The following is a 26491-nucleotide window of genomic DNA, read 5'->3' on the forward strand; positions in this document are numbered from 1 at the left end:
AAGCTCGCCGGAGCGCCTGAAGACCAAACCGTTGAGAGTCTGATAGGCCTTCTTGAGAATTTATCTCACAACCGGGAATATAACAACAACCCATTTTCCCAGTGTACTGAGATTAGCACATCCTGTCTCGTATGCCTGTGTGACTGTGACCAGGTATGCAGCTGAACCGACCTAAAAGTGCTCTAATCAGCTACTCTCCACCAATGCCCCCCGAGACACAAAATTCCTTCTCGAGCCAGTTCAAAACAATGCGATTCTCCTACCACATCAGCAGCGGCTTGCCAAGCCCTCAACCGCCCCTGCGCAGGATAGGTGAGTTCCAGTAGGAATTTCATAGAATACACAGTTGCTGGTATTCTGTTCTACATCTTTATCTTTGTAATGAACAGTCTACTGTAAACCTACTAACAGGTCTTTCTGTCATTAGCATGAAACGTTCCCTTATCACTGTCCCCAGCAGGGGTTTCAAGACATATTAAGTTCTCATTCATTCATAGAAAATAGTTCCTTAGGAAGAAATATTCACAGAAGCATATGCCCAGGGAAGTCATGTTTGCACCCAAAAGCTGCTGTCTATGTTATGAATATATATAATCTAAACAAATTCATAATCCTGGGATCTGAGTGGTGTACACAAATAATAAATGTGCTCCAAAGTCATTGTATAATTTACACTTAAAATGAGCTGATCAATGTTGACAGACAGCGAGAGAAACCCCCTTTTGGAATAAACATGGAGACTCACACACTGTGTGCGTCTTGAATTGCATGCAAGTTAACATCACAACACACACAGGTGAAGTTTCGCTCTTCTTTGGCCGTTCGTGTGTTAATTTGAGTGTGTATTCCCCCGCGTGTCTGCCAATGCTCATTGTTTACTCAAGCACCATACTGTGAAATCCAATAAGGCTTGGAGATGATGGAGGAGAGCACTGAGGTGTGCAGCATTGGCTTGTCATCCAATCTGCTGCCTGGCCTGCTCAAGAAGGACTGTGTGGGAGGGCAGAGAGGGTCCGGATAAAACATTTAACAAAGTCTGCGTTTCCCCTCATGAGATCCCCCCCCCCCCTTCTGTAACCCGTCTAAGAGATTTAGGCTTGTATCGTTTGCATTGTAATGGCAAACCTTCGGGGGTCTTTGTGTGGTGGCTCCTGTGGAGGAACCTTAGAATGGTCAGATTCGGTATCACTGGAATTTTACCCGTCACAATCATGGGGTTATCCTAAGGATTTGAACTAGCATCCCTCTGACCCTCTTGGTCCTAAGCCCCAACATCTGGCCCACATGCTGTAGCTACCACCGACCCCCACACAAACAACAAGCCAACAGGGAGACACAGATCTCATGCAAGACAGCAGGGGTCTTTTAGATACCAGCTTAGTAAAGCCAATGTTCAGTATATACAGGCTGTAGATGTCCTGCATATACTTCAACAGTGGAAGGAAGTGGGGGTATGCACCAACTGACCATTAGAGACAAGAGGATTATATTTGGCTGTCATATAATAATAATCTCCCTTTAATGTTGATGTGGGATTTCCTACTTTAACCTCCTAATCGTTTTGGAATTTTCATTCTTGATGTTTTAAATGTTATGTTCGTCCACTACGATGACTTGAGACAGAGGCTGCAATGGGGCAGATGGGGTTGTAGGGTGTGTGTGTATGTGTTTGTGTTGAACCATCTTTCTAGCTGTTCAGCATCTGTGCTGGGCTCAACGAATGAGCCTCTTTCCCTGACCTTCATTAAAACCCACCACCCCCACAATGATTTTCTCACTCTGATCCATATCCAGCTTTTTAATCCTTCTACAACAGTGATACAGTAACAATGCACACCCATTGTGGTTTCCTACTGCTGACTTTGACACCTTACTATGCAGGGTGGCCAACTGTCACACTCATAACACATGACATCTGCATCTATATGTCTGATTTGAGTATCACTAGTCAGAGAAGGGAAGCATATTGCAAACGTGCACGTACGTGCACATGTGTCAAAGCTAAGTCAGTGTGTGAAACCTCTGGCCGCTTCAGAGTCAGAGCTGGCAAGCCTAACTGTGTCTACCTCTCCTTCCGGCTTCCAGCCTGAGTCATGAATCTGAGAGGTGTGATCTCTCCACTCAAAGCTGTCCTGTCTACCACTCTCATCATACTCTCTGACTGTTTTCCTAGCATGTAGTCGAGTTGCGTTCGAGAGGAGAAGATCGGATGCGTAGGGCTCGGATATCTTTCAGTCAAATTCTACCACTTTCTATTGGGACATTGTGACCATGTAAACCCTATAGTGTGTAGAAAATCATAAAGAACTTATAGATACTGATCCTGCTTAGCTATCTTTTACTGAAGCATTGCCTCCTCATCTCCTTGCGTAGTGGTCTCGGTCACGTGATGGTGGTCAGATCAGATCAACCAGCTGACAACAGCAGCTCTGTCTGTCCCCATCTGACTGGAACATCTAAAGTTATAGACATCACCATGGCAATCGTCAGTCTTCACTGACCTGGGACTGGCTCACTGCACAGGGAAGAGCAGCGGAACCATGACAGAAAGGAAAGCAGTTGTAGAAGAAGAGCAGGCCTTAGCTAACGCTTTGCAGCATTGCTGTACTCCTAGTATTTCCCATGCAGCCTAGCCAGCTCCAAACTAACTGGTTGTGGCTCATATCCTGTTGACAGATGTAGCGCAACTAGAACCTTATAGGCAGTTCTAGTCAATTGGGTACAACCAAAGAACAAGCTCAATTCCAGACAGAATTTTCATTCATTAAATTCCAGGAACACATCCAGACAGAGACCGCTCAGTTACAGTCCTGCTATCTGTTTAGCCTGTAGACAAACAGCATGTCCTCAGTGTAGCGTGGCCAGCTCCATACATTTTACATTACATTTAGTCATTTAGCAGACGCTCTTATCCAGAGCGACTTACATTAAGTACAGGGACATTCCCCCCGAGGCAAGTAGGGTGAAGTGCCTTGCCCAAGGACACAACGTTGTGTTGCACGGCCGGGAGTCGAACCGGCAACCTTCTGATTACTAGCCCGATTCCCTAACCGCTCAGCCATCTGACCCCTCATAGGCCAATACATCATACGATCCTCGGACACTGTGTTTATATTAGCTGCCCTCACACACAGTACAGGAGTCTGAGGAGTCTGAATGCAGCAGAACAATGCACATTCTATCCATATGACTCCACTGGCTGCAGTCTCTTATGACCAACTCAGACCTGCTGGGAAGCCCCCCCCCCCCCCCCCCCCCCCCCCCACTCACAAACACACAGTCACATGGTCATATCATCTACACCACAGCAATGTAGTCAGGGACGATACCAGAGTGGGTGTTGGTGTTTTGGGATGTATTTTCAAGACCATATTTTTTTTGACTGTTATGTATCTACCTCAGTCTCAGTAAGGGAGACTTTTTCTACTGTAGTGTTTGCTGAATCTCTTTTTCCCAGCTGACCTCACTCCATGAACAATGGGGCCGGAACTATGCCTTTAACCGAGACGGTCCTCCCCTTTAAGAAGTCGATGCTCGCCCCCATTTTCACATAAAAGCCATCTGCTACAGAGATTATATTACACACAAGTGCCTGTTTCCATATTGTTTGTGTGTAGTCAATATCTCACAGATCAGAGATTATAATGGTCTTTGCATGTACTTATATATGTGTGTGTGTGTGTGTGTGTATGCATGCGTGCATGCATGCAAAAAAAGGGGATTTGACCGTTTACTTTCCCATTTTGGACATCCAAACTTTATTATCATCACTAATCTGAGAGATTTAAAGTAGATGCAGTAACATACTATCTGTCATTACAAGCTCAATATCTTGTATCCTGCAGCCTGTAGCCTGTGGCCTGTAGCCTGTAGCCTGCAGCCTGTAGCCTGTAGCCTGTAGTCTGCAACCTGTAGCCTGTAGCCTGTAGTCTGCAGCCTGTGGCCTGTAGTCCGCAGCCTGTAGCCTGTAGCCTGTAGCCTGTAGCCTGTAGCCTGTAGCCTGTGGCCTGTAGCCTGTGGCCTGTAGTCTGATGCCTGTAGCCTGTAGCCTGTAGCCTGTGGCCTTTAGTCTGATGCCTGTAGCCTGTGGCCTGTAGCCTGTAGTCTTTGGCCTGTGGCCTGTAGTCTGTGGCCTGTAGCCTGTGGCCTGTAGCCTGTAGCCTGTAGCCTGTAGCCTGTGGCCTGTAGCCTGTAGCCTGTAGTCTGCAGCCTGTGGTCTGTGGCCTGTAGTCTTTGGCCTGTAGTCTGTGGCCTGTAGCCTGTAGCCTGTAGTCTTTGGCCTGTGGCCTGTAGCCTGTAGCCTGTCGCCTGTAGTCTGTAGTCTTTGGCCTGTAGTCTGTAGTCTTTGGCCTGTAGTCTGTGGCCTGTAGCCTGTAGCCTGTAGCCTGTAGCCTGTAGCCTGTAGCCTGTGGCCTGTAGCCTGTAGCCTGTAGTCTGTAGCCTTTAGCCTGTGGCCTGTGGCCTGTGGCCTGTGGCCTGTAGCCTGTGGCCTGTAGCCTGTGGCCTGTAGTCTGTAGTCTTTGGCCTGTAGTCTGTGGCCTGTAGCCTGTAGCCTGTGGCCTGTAGCCTGTAGCCTATAGCCTGTAGCCTGTAGCCTTTAGCCTTTAGCCTTTAGCCTGTGGCCTGTGGCCTGTGGCCTGTGGCCTGTAGCCTGTAGCCTGTAGCCTGTAGCCTGTAGTCTGTACGCTGCAGTCTGTAGTCTGTACTCTGCAGTCTGTAGCCTGTACCCTGGAGTCTGTACGCTGGAGTCTGTAGCATGTACCCTGCAGCCTGTAGCCAGTGGCCTGTGGCCTGCAGCCTGTTCCCCCCGTAAAGAGACAGTGGGAGAACCCAGCAGCTGTGATGGACAAGTGATGACAGCTCTACAGCCTCACTACAGCTGGGTGTATTCTTAGGCACTATGGAGCCCACACAGAGGAGCATCATTCCTCTGCCACCCTGGCTGTCAAACACTGCTTCGGTAACGGCACTGGTGGCACACACACACACACGAACCCCCAGCTCGACATTCTTACTTCTCTGTAAAGTCGGTCTCCTGCGTTCTGTGTGCCTCTTCGTTACTGTGATTAAGTTGATATACATTCCAGGCCTACGCTGGCAGGGTTTAACTTAATCAAAGATAATGTGTGTCCTCTTCAGTTCAACTGCCGGTACCCTCCACTGCGACCGAGTCAGCCTCCCAGTCTACAAACACAGCCATTGTTCGCGCCGTGCAGAGACAGAACCTGTCTTTACATTAGGTTAGAACACTTACTCATTTGGAGTCAGACCAGCGGGGCAGAGACTGTAAACAGGGTGGTGTGATGAAGGCTGTGGAAATATGGAGACCTAAAGGAATGAAAAGCATGAGGAGCTGCTGCTGGTGGCTTTGATCTGAGACGTGTGTTTGTAGTCATGTGCCAAAAATATTCAATTTATATCTTTATTTTTGGGGTCTTTTTTGAACCTCAAAATGGCTTAGAGGGCTGTGTGTATTTGGATGTGTACTGTTTGTGTGTGTTCAGCATGTTAATCCAGGTGTTGTGTGTTTATGTCAGTAATGTGCTGCAGACTGTGGATTAGTTGTTTCCAGGCGAGTTTATGCGTGTGTGTGTGTGTGTGTGTGAGTGTGTGTGTGAAATGTGTGTGTGCTCTGCTCCAATGCTATCTTCTCCAGCAGCTGCAGGGAAAGAAGAGAGGGAGGGGGAGGAGGAGGGGACTGTGTCAGTGTGTCAGACTGTGTATGTGTGTGAGAGAGAGAGAGAGAGAGAGAGAGAGAGAGAGAGAGAGAGAGAGAGAGAGAGAGAGAGAGAGAGAGAGAGAAAGAGAGAGAGAGAGAGAGAGTGTGTGTCTGTGTGTGTGTGCGTGCGTGCGTGTGCAAGCATGTGCCATGCCATGGGGAACCACAGACGACGTGGCAGGAGCGAGGGAGCGAGAGGAGGTTTAGATCTCTGGAGTGGGGTTGAGGAGCCTGCATGAACCCGCTGAAACAAGCCAAGAGGGTTTAGACAGTCACTGGAGGAGAGGACTGAAGGAGAGAACGCCTAACATGAACCCTGATAGACTCACCTGCAGCTTGTCGGGAGAGGGAAGAAAGGGGGGGCGGGGGGGGGGGGGCGGGGGGGGGGGGAGGCAGGGCAAGAGAGAGAGAGCGAGAAAGGCAGGAGTGTCAGAGGATAAAATTCATAGAGGGAGACATCAACAGGGAGAGACAAAGTGGGAAAGAAGGGGAGAAAAGACAGAGAGACAGAAGTGATTCTCATGAAACCAGTCTGTCTGCTGTCGGTCTATACAGGCCTTGGCCTCCCCAGCAGTAAATGCAATAAGAGCATGCAAGACATGTGACCCTGTAAACCCCTTCTTACTTCACAAACACAGACCTATGATTGGTTACGAGTGTAATTTATCTATATGTGCTTTCTGATTGGATAACCTGTGACATGTACACTCTGTAATAGGCTAATCTACTGTGTATACTCCATTCTGATTGGATCTCCAATCTTCGTGTTCCAAAGGATGTATGATTTTGTGTGTGACATTAACTGGGTGTATGAGATCTGGTCTCCAAATGAAAAGCACATGTTCAAATAAGTAACATTAAATGAAACAAAGAAATTACTTGATAAATATACATATTCAACCCTCTAAAGCACACATCAGTCCATGGTATCTAAATGACCTCCTTGGCTCTCCTGAAGTTAAAGATAGCAGCCTTTCTGCCCTCAACAAAGCAGTCACATTCCAATCACCCCACACCCAGGGACCAGAATAGACCCAACACCAGGACTAAATGCAGCCCCCATTCACTGTCCCTGGGGGGCTCTCTGACTCTCAGGAGAATTCCAAAAGTTCAGAGGGGTAGGGCAGGGTGGGGAAGGGGGAAGGTTGGGAAGATGTAGGAAGGGAAGCTATCTTTATGACATCAATCATACAATTTTAGAGTACTGAGTGTCTACTGTATATTAGTTTTCACCAGACTGGTCTGTACTGTCTCGCTGCCCTCATACTGCCTGGTCTGGCCGACTGTCTGTCACACTTTATCTGGACTCCTCCCTTCCTCTGGACTCCCTGCAGGGAATCTTTAGTTCTGCCTGATTGGGATGTGTGTGCGTGGTGTGTCTGTGAGAGAGAGCGAGCGAGAGAGAGAGAGAGAGAACATATGCTAGTGGTTGAGATAGGTTGTGTGTGTGTGTTGGGGGTTGATAGATATCAGAATGTTGAGTGGGCTATCATCACAGCCACTAATCAGCACAATCTTCTAAAGGAAGCAAAGATTAACTTTCTATTGTAAGTCTTTGTGTGTGGCTTTGGTGTTTATCTTTCGACCAAGTAGAGAACACTTCCTGTAGAGATGAGTTCTTGTTGAGGTGAGGAGAGAGCAGACTCGAGGGGGGTCAGGAGGAAGGAAAGAAGACAGAGGGATAGGGACTGGGGTGAGAAGAAGGAGAGCAGTAGGAATAACGGGGTGTGAGAGAAAAGAGCAGGAGGAGAGGAGAGAGAGAAGGAGGGCAGGGTGAGAGAGGGAGGGAGAATACTCCCTACCTCTGGGACCATCTCTCCTCACCCTGAGTCTTTCCAAACAGCTGAGCTGAACCATGAACTATTAGCAGGCCGGTCATGGCCTCGCCTCCTTTCAGCACACACACACACACACACACACACATACATTCCATGTTCCCCAGCTGAATATCTGTGGCTTTTTCCAAAAATGTGTTGAAGGATCAGGTGTGTATTGATTCTTCTACAACCCATACACAATATACCCAGGATGTTAGAAATGTAGTCTGCACAAAGACCAGTCCCTCTGCAAAGGCAGCTGTCTAATCAATAAAGGGTATGCCTCTGGGTTAACCAGTAACAGGGGGGGCTTTGTATGATATTGGTGGATTATAATGAACTCAGACTGACTGTAATAAAGATATCATTATGGTGTTTTTAGTATTTGTTTTTGACTGGGGTAGAGAGGTGACAGACTTATTACACACACACACACACACACAGGTTAGCAGAGTTGGTAGCTACAAGAGATCAATAACCAAAACTGAGTCTGTTTTACATAACCCTGCCATGACATCACAGGGTTGGGTTACATTGCAGATTTGTTGATACACACAGCACCAAGGCGCAAATAAATCCACCCTTACTTCTCTTCTATTGTGTCATTTTGGATTCGAAGTGTGTGTGTATGTGTGTGTGTGCGTGCATGCGTGCTGACTAGTTGGGGGTCACAGTTGGTGTGATGTCAGAGTGCGTGAGGACAGTAGTAGGTGTGAAAGAGAGTGTCTTTGTCATTTAATGTGGTGTGGTAGTCCCATTGTGACAGCACGCGCATGTCAGGGCCTGAGTGCTGGGCCTGGTGAGAGGGCCAGATGGCCTCTTCTCTGGGGAAATCACAGGCCAAATCACTCCATTTACAGAACGCCACCAGGGCCAGGCCTGCAGGGCGGAGAGCTGGAGGGATAGAGGGAAGGAGGAAGGGTAGGTGGATGCATGGAAGAAGTGAAGGATAGAAGTGTAAAGGAGATACTCATAGGTTGTAAAGGAAAGGAAGCAGGGAGCAGGAAGGAAGGGTATAGGGCGGGTAGATTAACAGACAGACGTGTTTTTAAGTTATCAATGTTAACTCATTATGGTTCCTCCAGAGACTGGGTGAGATATTTTCCCTCTTTAGGCCATGTTGTCTGTCCCCCAGACCTGCTCTCAGCTTCTTGTTTTTGCTTGTCTAAACAAATCTGAATGGAGGGATGCTGTGATTCTACATGTCAACCATTAGCTGGCCCTTTCACCAGCCTAACTACTGGCTGTTAACGCCCATGTGTTTGGAAATCTGCCATCCCAGAATGTAAACATTACGCCAACATGTGTGCATCTTGGAACGTACACATAGTAGAATAGCAAAATGTGTGCCGGAGCAGGTAGGTTCTGTCCACAGGTTGTTACTCATTCAAGAATATGTTATCGCCACGTCAACCGAGGAATGTTTTTGTAGTCGTTCCACTGCATCCATTTCCCTTGCACTTTGGTATGTAACATTGGTGTGTTTATCAGAATATAATGGTGACATTTTGAGTATGGGAATACGATTTTTTATGTCCAGTAGGATACAGTATATAAACCTGTTTCTCACCTTGTGTGTGGTGTGTGTGTGTGTGTGTGTGTGTGTGTGTGGGTGTGTGTGTGTGTGTGTACAGTAGGCCTATGTACATTTGGTATAACTGGCCAACTGCATGGCTGTTTAATAGGCATGTTTATGCAACCCGGTGTGGTCACATGTTTAAATGAGGACACTACTGCGCAGGCAGAGGGTAGACAGTGGAGTGTATTGATTGTTACTGTATGAAGAGGGCCACAGAGCTGATAACCACTTTAGCCGGAGCTTATTATCCTGCCTTTTTCTTTCAAGAGCCTATGACTGACTACACATATACTGTAATTGCATAAGGTTTGATGGAATGTTTCTGCAGAGTTGCATGGCTGATATAGGTCCATACATTACAGCCAGATATGACCCATATTCATGGTAGCGTGGTAAATGCCCACTTGTGCTCTATTCCAATGTAGCCTAATCCTTAAAGATACCCTTTAATTTGTTGTCAAGGTAACTGAAATAGAGAGAGTGCTGGGATGCGTGATTGGTAGGGGATGCGAGAAAGGGAGAGATATAGGGACGGATGTGTGTGTGTATTTGCGAAAAGGGGGGAGGGGGTGCATCGATGCTGGGGTCATATCGCATGTGATTCCACATGTAGAACTGTGCGCTCAACTCGCTCTGCCGCTGTCTGTGTGTGTGCAGAGACAGGCGGAGAGGGGTGGAGGGGCCGCGTAAGGTTTTTTTAATCCGTTTGGTGCTCGTTTTTTATACTATTGTCTTCATAGGCCTTGGTGCTTTATCATATGTTTAAAAAGGATACACCTTTTTATGCTACATTCTGGCAGGGATATCGTGTAGTATAGGTAAACCAACGAATGGAAAAATTGTACGCTGCTCTCATCCTTGCGTTTGACCTACTGAGGGATGCTGCTGCTGTCAGTCCACCCGGCGCTTTTATGAGACGGGCAATCCCTTTTGCCTTATCTATCTCATTTAACCTACTTATTTTAACCTATATTTTGTGATCTGACTCTCTCGTGCCTGGTGACAGAGGAGCCGACATTGAATCAAAAGATACAGCCTTAATTGCGCTTTGCTAGTTCTTATTTCGTCGTGTGAGCGATTGGGGGATTTTGTCTCCCGTTCGGGTTTTTTAATGACTGGATTTGTGTTTTGCTGCGCGATGTACATGGATAAAACCAGTGTGCTCCGGGGTAAGTCTGTTTTATTATTGTCTTCAATCAGTTGTCTAGTCAGAGTAATCGCTTATTTCAAAGGAATCAAAGCGCCTACTGACCGACATCTAGCCGCAGTGAATGTAATGCGTCGGCCAGATGTGATGATGCAGCCTGCACCCATATTTTATCTTGGTAAAGTGTGGTAGAGACTGTGAATGATTTATAAAGGAAATGGAACTCATATTCTTACATTTATCAAAAAATTAATAAAAACACATTGATTTGGGTATCATATATCCATGGTTAAAAAGACTGGAAATTCTACCCGATAATGTGTTCCAGAGCTGCATATATTTTTCCGTTTGGATGACAGCTCGTCTAGGGTGTATAGCTCACCTCAGCATTTTCAAAAGCAAACTGACCATCTCTGTCTTAAAATGATTATTGACAGCTGTGTCATAAAATACCACCATGGGTTAAAAGGCAGTGCCGCCATCAACACTGTTTGCAGCCATGTATGTTAGTGCATACAGTCTACATGTATGTATTGGGCAATTCAATCAGTCTCCTTTTGCAACTGTAATTTTGTGTGTACTTGTGTGTATGTGTGTGAGTCTGTGTGTGTATATCTGTTGTCAATGGCTGTTTCATCCAATTTCTTTGCTGACTGATTGGTATGTGTGTGTGCACCAGGTGTGCAGGCATGTGAGTTATGTATGACAGGGATGTATCCCATACTGTGTCAGACTGTTTGTGTGTGTGACAAGCCTGTGCCAAGCAGATCCAGGGCTCTATATTTCATTATTGATAAGCGATCGGATCCTTACGCCGCATATTCCCATGTCGAGCTGCAGTGTGAGCATGCCTGTGTACACTGGAGCCTAGTGGGTGTGTCAGGGGGTCGGGAGCTGTGACTGTGAACAGGAGAGGGTGGCTGCCTCAGAACCCCCGTCTACATGGACACTGTGGCACGTCCCCCTGTGACAGGGTTGCGCAACACCCGATCGTTCGCACCCTCCCCCTGGTGAATGGCATAGCCCATTTCTATTGGTGACAAATGTTAAGTCGTTGCTGTGAAACGTGTGAAGATTGTCAGCCTTGCGGTGCTTTGGTGGTCTGGAAGCAAGCTGTGGTTCGGTTGGAGTGGATGTTGTTTGGCAGGGGATTCATGTTCACTGACTGACAGAGTGCCTGTACATTCCACAGTATGATCTGTGTTGTGTATTCTTTATCTTAAATTTCATGTTTTCAAATAAGGGGTGAATGTTCATGTTCCCCTGGCAGCTTAGATCATTTTGAGGCAATCTAAGTTCTTAAGGTTCAGTCTTCTCCAGGTTCATCATTCCTCAGGTGATTTATCTTTTAGAGGACTCTGGGTCAACCATGTTCAGTAGGTGAAGCATGTTCTAATAATCACCTCTCCCAGGGCTTTGCTAAGGATAGAGTGAAGATCAGCATTGGTCAAGCTTGTATTTTCATGCCGTTGTGAACTGGAATCTGACAATATAGGATTGTTTGCTTTTTCTAAATCCTACAGAGTGTGTCCATAGTTCAATGGGAGTTATTTACAGAATCCTATGCAGCTGAGATGAGAAGCAGGAAGTCAGACTGTCTGTGTTTGAGAGATCACAGGATGCTGCTTTAGGGAGGCCGTTCTTGATCACTTGTCTGAGTCAGCTATGATGAAGATAAAAATATCACAATCACAAAAATAGAATACACTAAGACAAACTAAGAAAGAAAAAAACCCATTTATATGCGGCTTCCAGACTGGAGGTTTGTCAGCGGTCACATGTTTTCTGTCAGGATGCTGTCATTATCTTTTCCCATGACCTCCGAGTTCACGGAGCCCAATGTGAATCCTGTTGTGTCGAATGGGGTTCAGACCCATGTTTTTAAGGTGCTGAACCCAAGCTTCCTCCATTGGGACATTCCTGTGGTCTAAGGGATGTACTGAGTTCAGAACTCTTCTTTAGGGAGGGGTACTTTATCAAGAGTCGGGGGTTCCAAGCCTCCTCTCTGCTCTAGATCGGAGCATTGTTCAGGACGCCATGCTTGTGAGATGCACGTCAATTTAATCAATAGCGTGCATGCATTGACGCCTTCATGAATATTTCAGGAGGCAACCAGGAAGAAGGGAGACAGCCGATTGTCAGCAGAATGTAGGCATCGATCGGGAGGTGATTGGCAGTGTGTCATGCTGATCACAACAGAAGATAAGTGTACAGCTACATGCCACAACAACATCTTGTGGTCTGGCAGGTTGGGTTACCAACATTGTATCTGCGGTGACATTCTATGGGGTTTGGCTAAGTTTGTGAGGGCTTACAGGTTACAGTATTTACATCAAATACTAGAATAGATTGTTAGTATGATTCTTATACAGTACTGCTTTCCTGACGTGTGTTCATTCAACAGGATTCAACACAATCTCATTGTGTCAGGTGTACAGTATTTCCTACACAATAGCTTATAGTTTGAAATATTCTAAAGAAAGTGTTTGTGTGATCCTGCCTGTATGAAATCACCAGAGGAGCATCAGCTGGCGATGAAAAGCGGGAGTCAGGTGGCTGAGCGGTGAGGGAGTCGGGCTAGTAATCTTAAGGTTGCCAGTTCGATTCCCAGCCGTGCCAAATGACGTTGTGTCCTTGGGCAAGGCACTTCACCCTACTTGCTTTGGGGGAGAATGTCCCTGTACTTACTGTTAGTCGCTCTGGATAAGAGTGTCTGCTAAATGACTAAATGTAAATGTAAAAGCACAGATGCTATCTCGTGTTTTTCTGTCTCATTGACGAACCTTCTGTTGGAAACCCTTTTCGCTTCTGTGTGAGTGAACTGTCGCATGTTTCATTCAGCTCCACACTTCTGGGCTGTGGATGAACTCATTCATTCTACTCTACTAAGTTTGGTTTCATTATTCTTCATGGGTACACCACACACAAGTATGTGTGCTGCAGACTGGAGGAGCTGCACAATGCCCACACTCCGCACTCCACTCATCTCCTTCCCAGAAGAGGATCTGGGAATTCCTCCCAAGAGTCCCCATAAGACTGTGGGCAGTTTTATAATGCAAATATTCCCCCAAGTAGATCCCACATTTACTTATTTAATCACTTTAAATGGTTCCCTAATTTTGTGTTCTGTTGTAACAGAATATCACAGAACAGGCAAATAAGATATTGTAGGAGGACAGATATTGTTATATCATACACATTTGGAAGTTTGAACATGTACTGGAAAGTAAACTCTGAGTTTGTGGGCAGAACTATAGACCTTGATTTTGTGCTGACTGTGACTATTAGTCACTTGAGATGTTAAGTGACACATTGTGTGTGTTTGTGTGCATGTGTGGGTGTGTGTGTGTGTATGAATGCGTTCACATCTAGAGGCGTATTCCTTCTCTTCGAATCAACCGGTTGTTTAATCACAGATGACAGCACACAAAGCACCACAAGTTAGCTGATCAGCAAAGCACTACACCTCTCTTCTGTCTCGCTATAAGAGAGCCACAGCTCCAAACTGTCGTTGCTGCTGTTGTGACAGTTATGCCATGCTGTTTTTTTTACAGCTGCTTTTGTGCTAGGAATCGAGAGTGTTGTATTTGGATCCGGGAGTGTGTGTGTGTGTGTGTGCCTTATCCAACACTGACCCTGTGGGGTCTGAGTCAGGGAGGCAGACGTTCAACATCTGAGGATGAACAAGACAGACAGATGACAAACATCCAGAGCATAGGGGAGCCCTGAGAAGAATATAGGGAGAAGTGAGTAAGGGAGAAGGAGAGAGGCAGAAAGAGTGTGACATGCAGAGAGAGGGGTGGGTGCAGGGAGAGAGAGAGAGACACAGAGAGAGAAGCATAGGGAGAGCTTGAGAGACCGAGAGAGGGGAGAGAGAGAGAGAAAGGTAGTGTGAGAGGTAGAGAGATAGAGTGAGGGAGGGAGGTAGAGAAAGAGAGGTAGAAACTGAGTGAGATGGAGAGAGGCTGGAAGAGAGCTCCAGGCCTGTTGCTACAGACAGAGAGAGAGACAGACAGAGCAGACAGATTTAGCAGAGCATGTGGAACTCATTTCAGAACCCCCCCCAAGGCCCCCCTTCCCGGCTGCACCAATAGGTACCAGTTGGTTGTCATGTCACATGGAATTCATCAGTTGTGTTAAGAGGACAAGACAGACAGACTGGCTAGGTTAACGATGGTTGCCAGGCCTGCATCTCTCTTTCATCAGCTGACCACTCTGGGTTATGATAACACCTTCATTCATTCCTCTATGTATCGCTCTCTCTCTCTGTCAGTGCCTCACTCATTTCCTCCACACGCTTTTTCACACACCGTTATATACATGCAAACACACCTATATCACAACACTGTCTGAAGCTAGGCAATTTTTACAGCACACACATACATTGTGCACCTGACCTACCAAAAGTCAGGTCCCCTTAGTGTCCGCATCTTTATCTTCATTAGATGTGGGCGGTGCTTAAATGACATTGTGAGCAAGGTTTGCATGTCTTTGACAGCTCCCGCAACGTGAGGACAGCACAGATGGCATCCATCATTGACATGTTTTCTCCTCACCTCCCTTCTTCCCTCTCCCTCTCCTCCTCCTCCTCCTCCCCCTGCCCCTCCCCCCAGGCCCCTCCTCCTCCAGTCCCAGGCTGCTGACTAAGAGTCTGTCCTTGGAGCCAGACCCGTGCTTGGCCCCCCAGGACCAGGACGCCTCCCACGATGGCCCCCAGCGCCTCAGCTCGGACCCGGGACCCCTGGATCCTGGACACTGCAACGGCTCCAGCAGCAGTGGAGCACCAGAGCTCCCTGCCATGGCACCCAAGGCCCGGCCCCCCTTACCTGGGCCCAAACCACAAGGTAGGTGTGCTGGGGAGGACTAGACACTACTGTCTGGAAAGGATAGCATTAGAGTAGCAGTAGCGTAGCTGAGTGGAGATTAATAGAGAATTGGAACAGAATCACATTATATCATTCATATTTATGAAGAAGATTTCGCTGCGGTCAGATAACTCAATTTAGCGGACAGATAGGTACACATAGACACACACACACACACACACACACACACACACACACACACACACACACACACACACTGTAGACACAGGTCATTGATCATGTGTCTGTCTCCCCTCCCCCAGTGCCCCCGAAGCCCCCTCACCTCCAGCAGCAGGGAGCCCAGCCCCGCCCTCGACCCCGTGCCCCGGACAAGCCCCTCCCCCCTCCTCCGCCCTCCAGGCCCCTCCCCGCCGACCCCCGCGCTCCACGGGGCCCACTGCCACGCGCAGAGGGAAGCTCCTCCCCCACCTGCGTGCTGTCACTCATCGAGAAGTTTGAGAGGTGAGATCTGATCGGTGTGCTGAGACAGCTGCCCTGCTCCAGATCTGTCCGAATGCTGCACTGCAGATCACTCTCTATAGAGTCCAGGCTTTATGCTAACCTGTACTTGACAAGATCTACAATGAATCTGTTCGGGAAACCAACCCTTTAACCTAACCCTTTATGTGTGTGTGTGTGTGTTCTCCAGGGAGCAGATCATTGTGGTGCCAGACATCACTGGGGGGATGTGCACTCCCAGAGTCCCAGACTCCCAGGGGGCAGGAGGAGGAGGGGCAAGTGCTCCACTCACACCCCCTTCATGCTCCTCCCCTGAGCCCCCTTCAGCCGAGCCCCCCTCCCAGAACCCCCTGGGTCTCCCTCAGGAGGAGGAGCAGGGTTTGCAGGGAGGGGTGGTGGGGGAGACAGGGGAGGATAACCGTGATGATATTGACGATGATGATGAAGATGAAGAGTTGGCGGCGTCCTGCTCGGAGAAGCGCCTGTCGATGGAGTCGGGCTACAGCGCCTCCGAGAAGCACTTGGACACCATGGAGATGAGGGAGCCCGCCGAGTCCTGCAGCCAATCAGAGATCCCCTCCGAACACTTGTCCCTCCCCGCCCCGCAGTCTGACGGCAAGCTGGCCAATCGAGACAGTGGGATTGACAGCATCAGCTCCCCCTCCCACAGCGAGGAGCTGTGTTTCGCCGGAGACGAGGACCGGGTCATTTACCCCTGTAGCCCCGCCCTGACCCTGCCCCGGCTCTCCTCGTCCTCCTCCTGTGGCTATGCCGAGGGCCTGGGAGGGGAGGGGGCGCTGGCCGCGGGGGGCAGGGACTCGGAGGGGGACAGCGACCTGGAGGAGGGGAGCGGGGATGAGACAGAGCTCAACACCCTGGCCCTCGTGCCCCCCCCAGCCAACAGACAAGACTCTGTCGAGGTGAGCTGGAACGAGACAAGAGGAAAGGAAAATATGTCTGCTTGGAAAAGGGAAAACAAGAGAAGACTGAGCTGTTATTTGTAGAAGAATTAGCTAAATTGATAGTGAAAGTGTAGAACCATAGTAAATTGGATATTGGGTAAAAAGAGTGTAAGTGAGTGTAAGCAGTGCTATAACTCACTGAGGCACGACAGACAGGTTGCGACAGACATGCAATTACAGCGGATGTAGAGAAGTGTTTCTAGCTGTTATACGGAGTAAGGTCAGGCGTCAGTTGGAATGTGACCCCGGAGAATCCGAGCTATGCACAACGTCAATGTTTCCTCAGTAATTTGCGTCGCTTAAAGCGTTCAAAAGGTTATAATAATGACCCACTTTCCTAATGTGCGCGTTTTTTCCGTGTGTGGGTGTCCCTGAATTTCCTCAAATGTCTGCGTTTGTGTTTACGTCTGCCTCCGGGTGTCCCTCCCTCCTCCAGCTGTCGGTCCAGCAGAGGGTGTTCAACATAGCCAATGAGCTCCTGCAGACGGAGCGGGCCTACGTGTCCAAGCTGCACCTCCTGGACCAGGTGTTCTGTGGGCGTCTCCTGGAGGAGGCCCGCGCCCGCGCCTCCTTCCCCTGCGACGTGGTCACCGGCATCTTCTCCAACATCTGCTCCATCTACTGCTTCCACCAGCAGTTCCTGCTGCCAGCCTTGCAGAAACGCATGGAGGAGTGGTGAGGGAGTTGTTGTCACACACACACACATAAATACACTCTTCTACACAAACAGACCCACAATTAACCCATGCACGTACACACTTGCATACTGTACCCTCAGGTGCAATAGACAAGCAACAGACAAACACACAGAGATGCACAGACTCACTTATGCATGGTGCATATACTCATACTCACACTCACACACACAGACACACACACACTCACACGCACATACAAAACAACAGAGCTAGTTACCTCTAACCTTGAGAGAACTTTTGACTTGGGGCCAAACTCACAGCCCTCCCATCTCCTACATTCCTTACAGGGACAGAGAGTTTCTTCATGCTTACAAAGACACACACACACACACACAGTCTCTCACACACCAGCTCACACACACACAGCCTCCCCTGTCCTGCTCTGTCCTGACCCCTCTGTCTCCCCCTCCAGGGACTTGAACCCGCGGATCGGAGACATCCTCCAGAAGCTGGCTCCCTTCCTGAAGATGTATGGGGAGTACGTGAAGAACTTTGACCGCGCCATGGAGCTGGTGAACACCTGGATGGAGAGATCCTCCCAATTCAAGGTCATCGTCCATGAGATCCAGGTACAGCTTCCTCCTTCTTGTTCTGACCATGACACAACTGAAGCAGTCTCCGGCGCATAGTCAGATTCAGGTCAGCTGGCTGGTTCCTAACACCTGACCCCTGCCACCTGACCCCTGACCCTGACCTCTGGCCTGTCTAGTAAACAAGGACAGGTTCACCCATATCTCAGATGTTTGACATAGTTGTCCGTTAGCTTGACTTTGGGTTAGGGTAATAAACCTGTCATGGCTGTCTTTTCTTCTTCAGTAAAGAAAAAGAATAAGGACAAACTATGCACTTGATTCGGGTTAAGTTGCTTGCAGGCTTGCTCTGTTTGTGTCCGGTCCTTTGGCTCTGTTGTGCCTGAGAAGCTAAATCAAGGACACCTCTAGTGTTCCTGGCCCCAGGTGCATCTTCTCATCTGGTGTCACAGCTGGGGTCGGCCATCTTCACGCTTGTAAAGATGAATAATAGGAAAACGCAGGCTGGTGTGGTTTGTGTGTGTGTCGGTGTGTCTCTCTCTCTCTCTCTCTCTCTCTCTCTCTCTCTCTCTCTCTCTCTCTCTCTCTCTCTCTCTCTCTCTCTCTCTCTCTCTCTCTCTCTCTCTCTCTCTCTCTCTCTCTGTGTGTCCCTCTTGGTCTCTGTGAGCTCATTTGGAAACCAAAATCTACATCATGGTGAAGGTTAGAATTGGAATAATAGCCGTTCTATTTTCTGGGTTTTGATGGTGAGATTGGGAGAGGGTATGTATGTGTGCACCAGAGTATTTCCAGTCAAGCTGTGGAATACTAATGGCTTTCTCACCAACTTCAAACACCCTCTCTGCTCCTTCCCTCCATCGCTCTGTGCTCCAGAAGAATACTAACATGGTTTAGATCTTTGAACTCCATCCTACCTCAGCAGTCGGGCATGTGTACCTGGAGAGCTCTGGAGGAGGAAGACAGGGTCCAGGAGCCCTGTGTCCTACACCATCAACTGGCAGCTCTTTGTTACCACAGGGTTGCCATGATTTATAGATTTTTTGTGTGATTTTCTTTTTCCTTTTTCTCATTATCACTCCCTCGCTCTCTCTTCCATGCTCAGCTTAGGAAGGTTTCCATGCTAGTTATGAAATTGATTTATTTTTGTTGTGTGTGGGAGTGTGTTCTAATATCGCATTCTGTTTCTTGTGTGCATGTGTGCCCCTGCATGTGTGTGTGTGTGTTTCTGTGTGTGTGCCTGCCTGTGTGTGTGTGTGTTGCAGAGAGAGGAGCGCTGTGGGAATCTGACCCTGCAGCACCACATGCTGGAGCCGGTGCAGAGGATTCCTCGCTACGAGCTCCTTCTGAAGGACTACCTGCACAGACTCCCTGAGGACGCAGACGACTTCAAAGACGCTCAGAGTGAGCGGCCTAATGCATGAGTGCTCGCACAAATTACTTTCTTTTTTTTCTATCTCTTTCTGTATCTCTCTCTCTCACACACACACACAGCACTCACATCATGTCTCGGTCCAGTGTCCTGGGAGTGACCGGACAAGGCTGTATGTTCTGTGAATGCAGAATTCTTGGCCAGCAGCTGCTCTGGGGCTAGGGTCCTTCCAAGGAGCACTTCTAAGGAGCATATTCTTAAAGAGCACTGTAGCGAGAATTAAATCAAGCCATGTTAATGCACTGTATGAAAGGGTTGAATTGTGCCCCAGTCTTTGTACTTTGAACTGTTGTATTGAAATGTCTTAACTGCAGTAGGAATATACAGTAGCAGCACTGTAGTATTAACAGTTTTGTGGTAATAATACTGTACACCATTACTTTGTTCTAGAATCCCTAGAATTGATCGCCACGGCAGCAGAGCATTCCAATGCCGCCATCAGGAAGATGGTGAGTCGCTTCACACACTGCTGCCGCCAGACCACACCAAACGATCATTTTTTTGTCACCACGCCGTCTCAGCCTAGCCTACAGTCAGACCAGATTAAACGCTCCCAGAGCTGCCTGGCTGTCATCTAGCATCCGTTAGTAATTAGAGATATGCGCACTCTGCATTCGTTAGCGTGTGGTAGGTGTTGAAGGTCTATAATTAAGAGTTGTTTACTGGGTGGTGTCCCTTCCTTCTCATCTTAGCTGTGAAGAATGTGGTTCACCGAAAATAAATATGACCTATCTGAATGATCTGATCAACCGCACTTTCTAAAGAACATTTCACAGTTCCTTAAGGGTCTTGATGTTTTGTATAGATATGTGTGTTTAAGTGTATGTGTGTGTGTGTGTGTGTGTGTGTTCCAGGAGCGTATGAGGAAGCTGCTGAAGGTGTATGAGCTGCTAGGCGGGGAGGAGGACATTGTCAACCCCACCAATGAGCTCATCAAGGAGGGTCACATCCTCAAGCTGTCGGCCAAGAACGGCACCTCACAGGACAGATATCTCATCCTGGTGAGGAACACCAAAAAGACAATGCAAACGCTACCAATCAAGTGATCTTTCTTGTTGTTTGAACATTCTCATTCACTCTCTGCAGTTCAATGATAGGCTGCTCTACTGTGTTCCTAAACTGAGGCTGATTGGTCAGAAGTTTGGTGTCAGAGCCCGTATTGATGTGGATGGAATGGAGGTAGGCCCTGATCCAGTCAATGGCTGTTCCTCTTTCTGTCTCATGTCTGTCTCATTTATAGCTGACCGACATGTTGCTGACTTGATCAGTTAGAAAGATATAGTAAGTGGTCAAGGCTGACAGTGTGAGAGTTTATCTGAGTTAGATTGTTTTCTGTAGAAACAGTACCAAATAGCTGTGGTCAGACCAGTCATTTCCTGTGTGTGTGTGTGTGTGTCTGTGTGTATGCGTGTGTCTGTGTGTCTGTGTGTGTATGTTTGTGTGTGTGTGTGTGTGTGTTACAGTTGAAGGAGACCAGCAGTCTCAATGTCCCACGGACATTTTTGGTATCTGGGAAACAGCGCTCGCTAGAACTGCAGGCCAGGTGAGTTAACCAGAACAACACTGTTGAACTATTCAATTAGATTTATATGATCTTAACAACATTGTGTAAAGAGTTAAGAAGAAAAACATTGAGAAAAACACAGCCGCTGGAAGTGGTCCTTAAAAGTTGAGATTTTATTTAAAAGTTGAGTCCAATGACATGATAGCAAAGCCCTCTGTATGTTCCTTTGTGCAGAACTGAGGAAGAGAAGAAAGACTGGATCCAGGTAATGACAATAAACCTAGCTGTACAACCTTGTAAACACACCAACTTCCTCTTCTTACCTTGGAGGTTTGGCATCCTATTTAACTGTTTCCTGTTAGACCCTTCCTCCTTGTTCTAGTTTCCTGGTTCCTCTCCTTTTTAGTAACCCGTTTCCTGTTAACTTTCCCCAGGCCATTCAGACCACTATTCAGAGACATGAGCAGACCCTGGAGACCTTCAGACATCTCAACTGCTCCCTCCGCGATGAGGACTGCACCCCGCCCAACTCACCTGTAAGACAAACACACACACACCCTGTCCATTTCCAAATATTGTCTCACCATATTGTCTTTTTCACACACACGCTCAGACATATACATCAATCATTTGATTGGAGATTTGATGTGTTGCCATGCCTGACACTTCCTGTGTTGTGGGCTGGTTCAGAACTGCATGGAGCTTGGGCAGCGGGCTCCAACTCCCATCAGAGAGAAGGAGGTGACTCTTTGTATGAAGTGTCAGGAACCCTTCAACTCTATCACTAAGAGACGCCACCACTGCAAAGCCTGTGGACACGTAAGTTCATCCTCCATATCTGTTCTTGTATCACACTGTCACGGATTGGCGGATGGGTGGTTGCTAGGCAGCACAGTGGTTTGAGCAGACAAGAGGTGTTTGGTTTTGCGTTGAGAGACAAGCTTATCTGAAAAACTGCGAGGGGTTTTACAAGTCCTCAAGCATAGGCAGCTCATGAATATCGGCCACTTCCTGTCTGTGCGTTCCAGGTGGTGTGTGGGAAGTGCTCCGAGTTCCGCGCCCGCCTGTCGTACGACAACAACCGTGCCAACCGTGTGTGTGTGGACTGCTACACCACGCTGGTAGGCGTTCCACCCTCCCCCGCCTGTCTGGGCAGCAGCACCCACAGACGACGCTCAATCCTGGAGGTCAGTAGACCCTGCTCACAGACAACTAAGGTCCTCCATTTGTTGTCTACGATTTCCTTTTTATATTGAAGAGTTGACAAAATGATAGCTTTTTCCAGCAAATTGTATTCGATTTAAAGTTGGATTTAATTTGAGATCCCTCTATTCCAATGAAACCGTTGTGGTGTTTGGTTTTGTGCTGAGCAGAAGCAGGCCTCGCTGGCCGCAGAGAACAGTGTGCTGTGCAGCTTCCTGCACCACATGGAGAAGGGCTCCGGGCGGAGCTGGCAGAAGGCGTGGTTCGTCATCCCAGAGAACGAACCGCTGGTCCTCTATATCTACGGAGCTCCACAGGTAAACCTGTTTGATGTTAACGTTAATCCTGAAAACCTTCAAATGCTCTTGGAAACATCTCTCACCTGTGTGTTTTGTTCTGTCCCCCTCCTACTCTCCTCCTGCCCTCCTTCACTTCTCACCTCCCTCCTCCTCTCCTCGTGTCCCCCCTCCCTCAGGATGTCAAAGCTCAGCGCAGCGTTCCTCTTATCGGGTTTGAGGTCTCCCTCCCCGAGTCATGTGACCGCCTGGAGCGCCGCAACGCCTTCAAGATCAGCCAGAGTCACCTGACCCTGTACTTCAGCGCCGACGGGGAAGAGCTTCAGCGCCGCTGGATGGAGGTCCTATCACGGGCTGGCAGAGGGGAGGAGCTACAGATTCACGGTTCAATCACAGAAGCACTTGAGGAGGAAGGGGAGGAGCTGTTGGCTTCAGGGGAAAATACGTGATTAGTGGGAGAGGAAGACCAGTGTTATATAATGTGTAAACTCTACACATACAGACTATATACATAAGAGCAGCACATAGTACACACAGCACAGTTTGATACATTCTCCCAAAACAATTACAAACACACAGACCCACAGTAACACTAAAATAGATACACACACGCAAGCTCTTACACAGACATTCTAACACAACTCTCTCCGTATTTAATGTCAGTGGTCAGTTGCATGAAATATTACAGATACGTTTCTCAGTGTATTACTCATCTTGTGAGTGACCAGTGTTTGCCAAACCTGCCAAAAGTGTGCACTCCCTTACAAAAGAAGAAATATTAATAACAACCTTATGAAGATATGCGTCACACTGAACCGCATCAGTTACCTACCGTCGGACATTTCAAAGTGAATTGTGGGTCTAGACACTCTCAGTAACTTCCATTTCTCTCTCTCTCTCTCTCTCTCTCTGTGATGTTTTTAAACAAGTGGTTGGTTTCTTTTAGTGGTGAGTGTTTGTTTACTTGTTCCCATTGAGGAAGGTGATATTATCTCTTCATATGGAGAATGATGGTACAAGCTGAGCGCATCCTCCTGCTCAGTAAGCTGGAGGTAGGACATGGACACGGCTGTGGTAAGATGTTGGACTAAAAGCTACCTATTAGCAGACTGACTGAACTCTGAGAGATTCCAGCAGAGCTAGTGAAGACAAGATGGCCTCTCACTTTGTCATTCTCTTACCCCTGTGGTAGGAAGTGTGAGAGTCTCCAGGCTCCTCCTGGCCTGGATAGATGGAATCCGGAACCTTGAATGGAACCAAAACATTTTCAGTTTGTTTGGACCGCGGTTAGCGGTTTCAACCTAGCAAACTGTTTCGCATGAAAGAAGGACATTGAGCAAGGGGTTGATACCACATGGATGCTCTAAGACTGTCAAGAAGGCTGAATGAGATACATTTTAAATGCAGTTTGAACTGTCAAAAGAGACCCTTCTAAACCTACCCCACCTTTTTATTTGCATATATGCACTAGAATTACTGTTCAGAATTTCCCCACAAGATTATCTGCAAATAACACACATTCAGTCTTGAATAGATGGATTTAGGAGCCTCTCTGAAGTCTGAGGAATTATTTAGTGCCTGTCATGATCTACAGTCCCAAACATAATCCCTCTGAAATAGACAATTTTTTCCGGCAACCACTCCGCCCCCCAGTGGGACCGAGGAGTATTACAGCCACATCCTCTGGAGGAGCAGAGCAATGATTACATCTCATTTTGTTTTTTAGAAGACTTGGGTGAATTCAGAGTGCTGGGATGAAGAGAGTGAGTGGGGGTCCTAAAAATATTTTTTTCTTACTAATACATTGGTAAAACAGGGGATGTTTTTAAGCTCTTTTCCACCTAATGGTGCTGGATAAGTATGTGAAGTAGAGATGTATGTGTTAATATGTGAGCTTTAAGTGAGAGAGCTTGTGGTTGGAGTATTGAATTGAAATGCTTTGAAAGATAATTGACATGAAAAGGATGTGAGTAATAACAACATGTTTATATCATTTTAACGTGGGTGATATCTCTGCCTTTTTGAGAGTGTTTTGATAGTTAATACAGAGGATATTATATATATGAAACACAGCGAAAAGTTAAATATTTGATGTTTTGAATCTGGGGCTTGTGTTTGTGTCGGCTCAATGCAAGAGGGTCACAAAGAAAGGTAAACATTTGTATGTAAATATAATTTATTCTCTGACGAGGCTCAGTCTTGTGGGTATATTGGCTAGGTGTTTTCTATCGTGCAGTTTGAATCAGACTTCAGTTGAAATGTGGGTGGCCTCCTGTTGGGTACTAAAACCCTCCAGGTCTTTGTGTCACCCCTTTGCTGTGCTCCTGTGTCTGAAAACAATGGTGTTTGGTCAATGGAAGACAATGGACACCCTATCTAATTTCTATCTCACCCCTAAATGATTGCTATTACATATGTGGTGAATTCAAAAAGAATACAAATTGTTGTGTTGGTTAATGAATATGGCTTTGTTATCATTTTCTGTTGTCAGAGACATAGCTTGAGACCAGTTCTAATCTGTGGGAGAGGTCTTAATCGTGTCATTAGTGGTCCAGTGAGCATTTGTCCTCCATTCAGCCAGCTCCCCTCATCAATGTGCCAACAACACTTATGAAAGCCCCCTGTATGGTAATGAATCTGCAAATTACTACATGAGTTTACATTATATATATTTAGTTTTGGTCCAATAGGATGACTGTTGGGTCATGCTCACTAAACAACAACAGTATAATTCCAGATGCTGGGAGATCAGGCTAAGGTATCTTGTTGTAAAGCCCTCTCGTCCCGTCATTCCATGGTATACTCTAAAACATGCCTTACACTAGACCTAGTCTGTTTGTATGATATCTATGTTACCTCTGCTTTTGCCAAAGTATACTAGGGTACACTACCGTGTGATTGAGATGCTCAGTCATCCTGTATGTTTTAATCTGTGTCTGCTCTTGGCCTTTTCTGTGGTTGTTTGTATTTCTTTAGCTTTTTCTACTCCATAGTATTGTTTGCTTTATTTATGTTACCTAAGCTCTTTTTACAAAATCAAAACAAGCTAATTTGGTTTAGTGTGTAATATTCATACATACATGCATAAATTTGACCGGTGAATCCATTGTATCATACTTTAGGAGTATCCAGTGGTACCACACAGTCTCAGTTCATTTCTCCTTGATGCATGAGTTTGGATCTATTTTCAGAACGTATCCCTAGTGTCTCGTTGACTGTTAATTTTCAAATCCAGCTTTTCCAGTACCCGTGTCCCCCAGGGCTATACAATTATAAAAGCTAATTTTATAATCATACCTTTATAAGAACTGCAGGTATTGTAGTGAGGAAAGAAGTGTAGCCGGGTCACTCAGCTTTAAAGGCTGACTGTGAACGTGCCTGTGACTTCAAGGTGTTTCTGTGTCTAGTATCTGTGTGTGTGAAGATAGGAATCAGGTGTTTTGAAGTTTATCATCTCTCCTACCCACAACACACACAAACACAGAAACACGCAAACACCAACCCTCCTAATTTCTCACATACGCCTGACTACAGGAAGATGCAAACCGATTTAAACATCCTGTGGCTGAACTTCACACTTACTGTACCAGAGCGTTATAGCATGCAGGGATCTTATACTACACACCAACTCAGAGGTCCAGACCACCAGGAAGACACACTTTTACTAGGGGTTGTCACAGACACATCATGTTAACTTGTTCAAGATACTGTAAAAAGAGCCTTTTGACACACTTTTACAGAATTATGTCTAGAACCACTTCTTCTCCATGCAGAACTATACAGAAAGCCCGAACTATTCAGTGTCTATGGAATACATATAGCCACAGTACAATGTGACAGATGACCATTACCAATATAAAAAGTTAACTTTTATTGTGTATATATATATGATGACAATATGAACACCAATGAGAGTCACTGAGACCAAGTCAAACAGAGCAGCCTGTCTGGACATAAAGCTTTGAAGTATTATTATTGTTAAGTCTCGCTAAGCCAAACTTTCATTGCCGTGACACAATTCTTTCTTTTTTCGTGAATACAAAAACTGTATAGGTTTAAACTGTAAACATGAATGAGTATAACTGTTCTTCTCTGATTGTTATGATTATTGTTATTACTATTGATTATATTAGTGGCAGGCCACTGGGTACCATTGTATGTCTATATCCCCATGACATTTGTGCAAGATAATGAAAATGTTAATGAGGTTAAAAAGTGAAATAAAAGGATGACTACGTAGCAGATTGGTAGTATGGTTGTTATTTTGCTGAGACTTATCTTAA

At 46.8% G+C, this 26491-nt stretch overlaps 1 protein-coding gene across 1 annotated transcript; it reads left to right on the forward strand.

Moving 5' to 3' along the window:
- The first annotated feature begins 155 nt into the window (after window positions 1-155).
- On the forward strand, window positions 156-26429 carry fgd1 (FYVE, RhoGEF and PH domain containing 1). The gene is made up of 17 exons (XM_067240491.1): window positions 156-312; window positions 14876-15106; window positions 15391-15589; window positions 15777-16506; window positions 16985-17223; window positions 17659-17815; window positions 19039-19177; window positions 19596-19654; window positions 20060-20206; window positions 20292-20384; window positions 20669-20748; window positions 20944-20974; window positions 21144-21245; window positions 21400-21528; window positions 21738-21896; window positions 22083-22229; window positions 22388-26429. Exons 1-17 carry the CDS (start codon window positions 156-158, stop codon window positions 22655-22657), a joined length of 3069 nt encoding a protein of 1022 aa, XP_067096592.1. The 3' UTR covers window positions 22658-26429.
- The last annotated feature ends 62 nt before the right edge of the window (window positions 26430-26491 follow it).

Source organism: Osmerus mordax, chromosome 7, assembly GCF_038355195.1.
Source record: "Osmerus mordax isolate fOsmMor3 chromosome 7, fOsmMor3.pri, whole genome shotgun sequence".
Lineage (NCBI taxonomy): Eukaryota > Metazoa > Chordata > Actinopteri > Osmeriformes > Osmeridae > Osmerus > Osmerus mordax.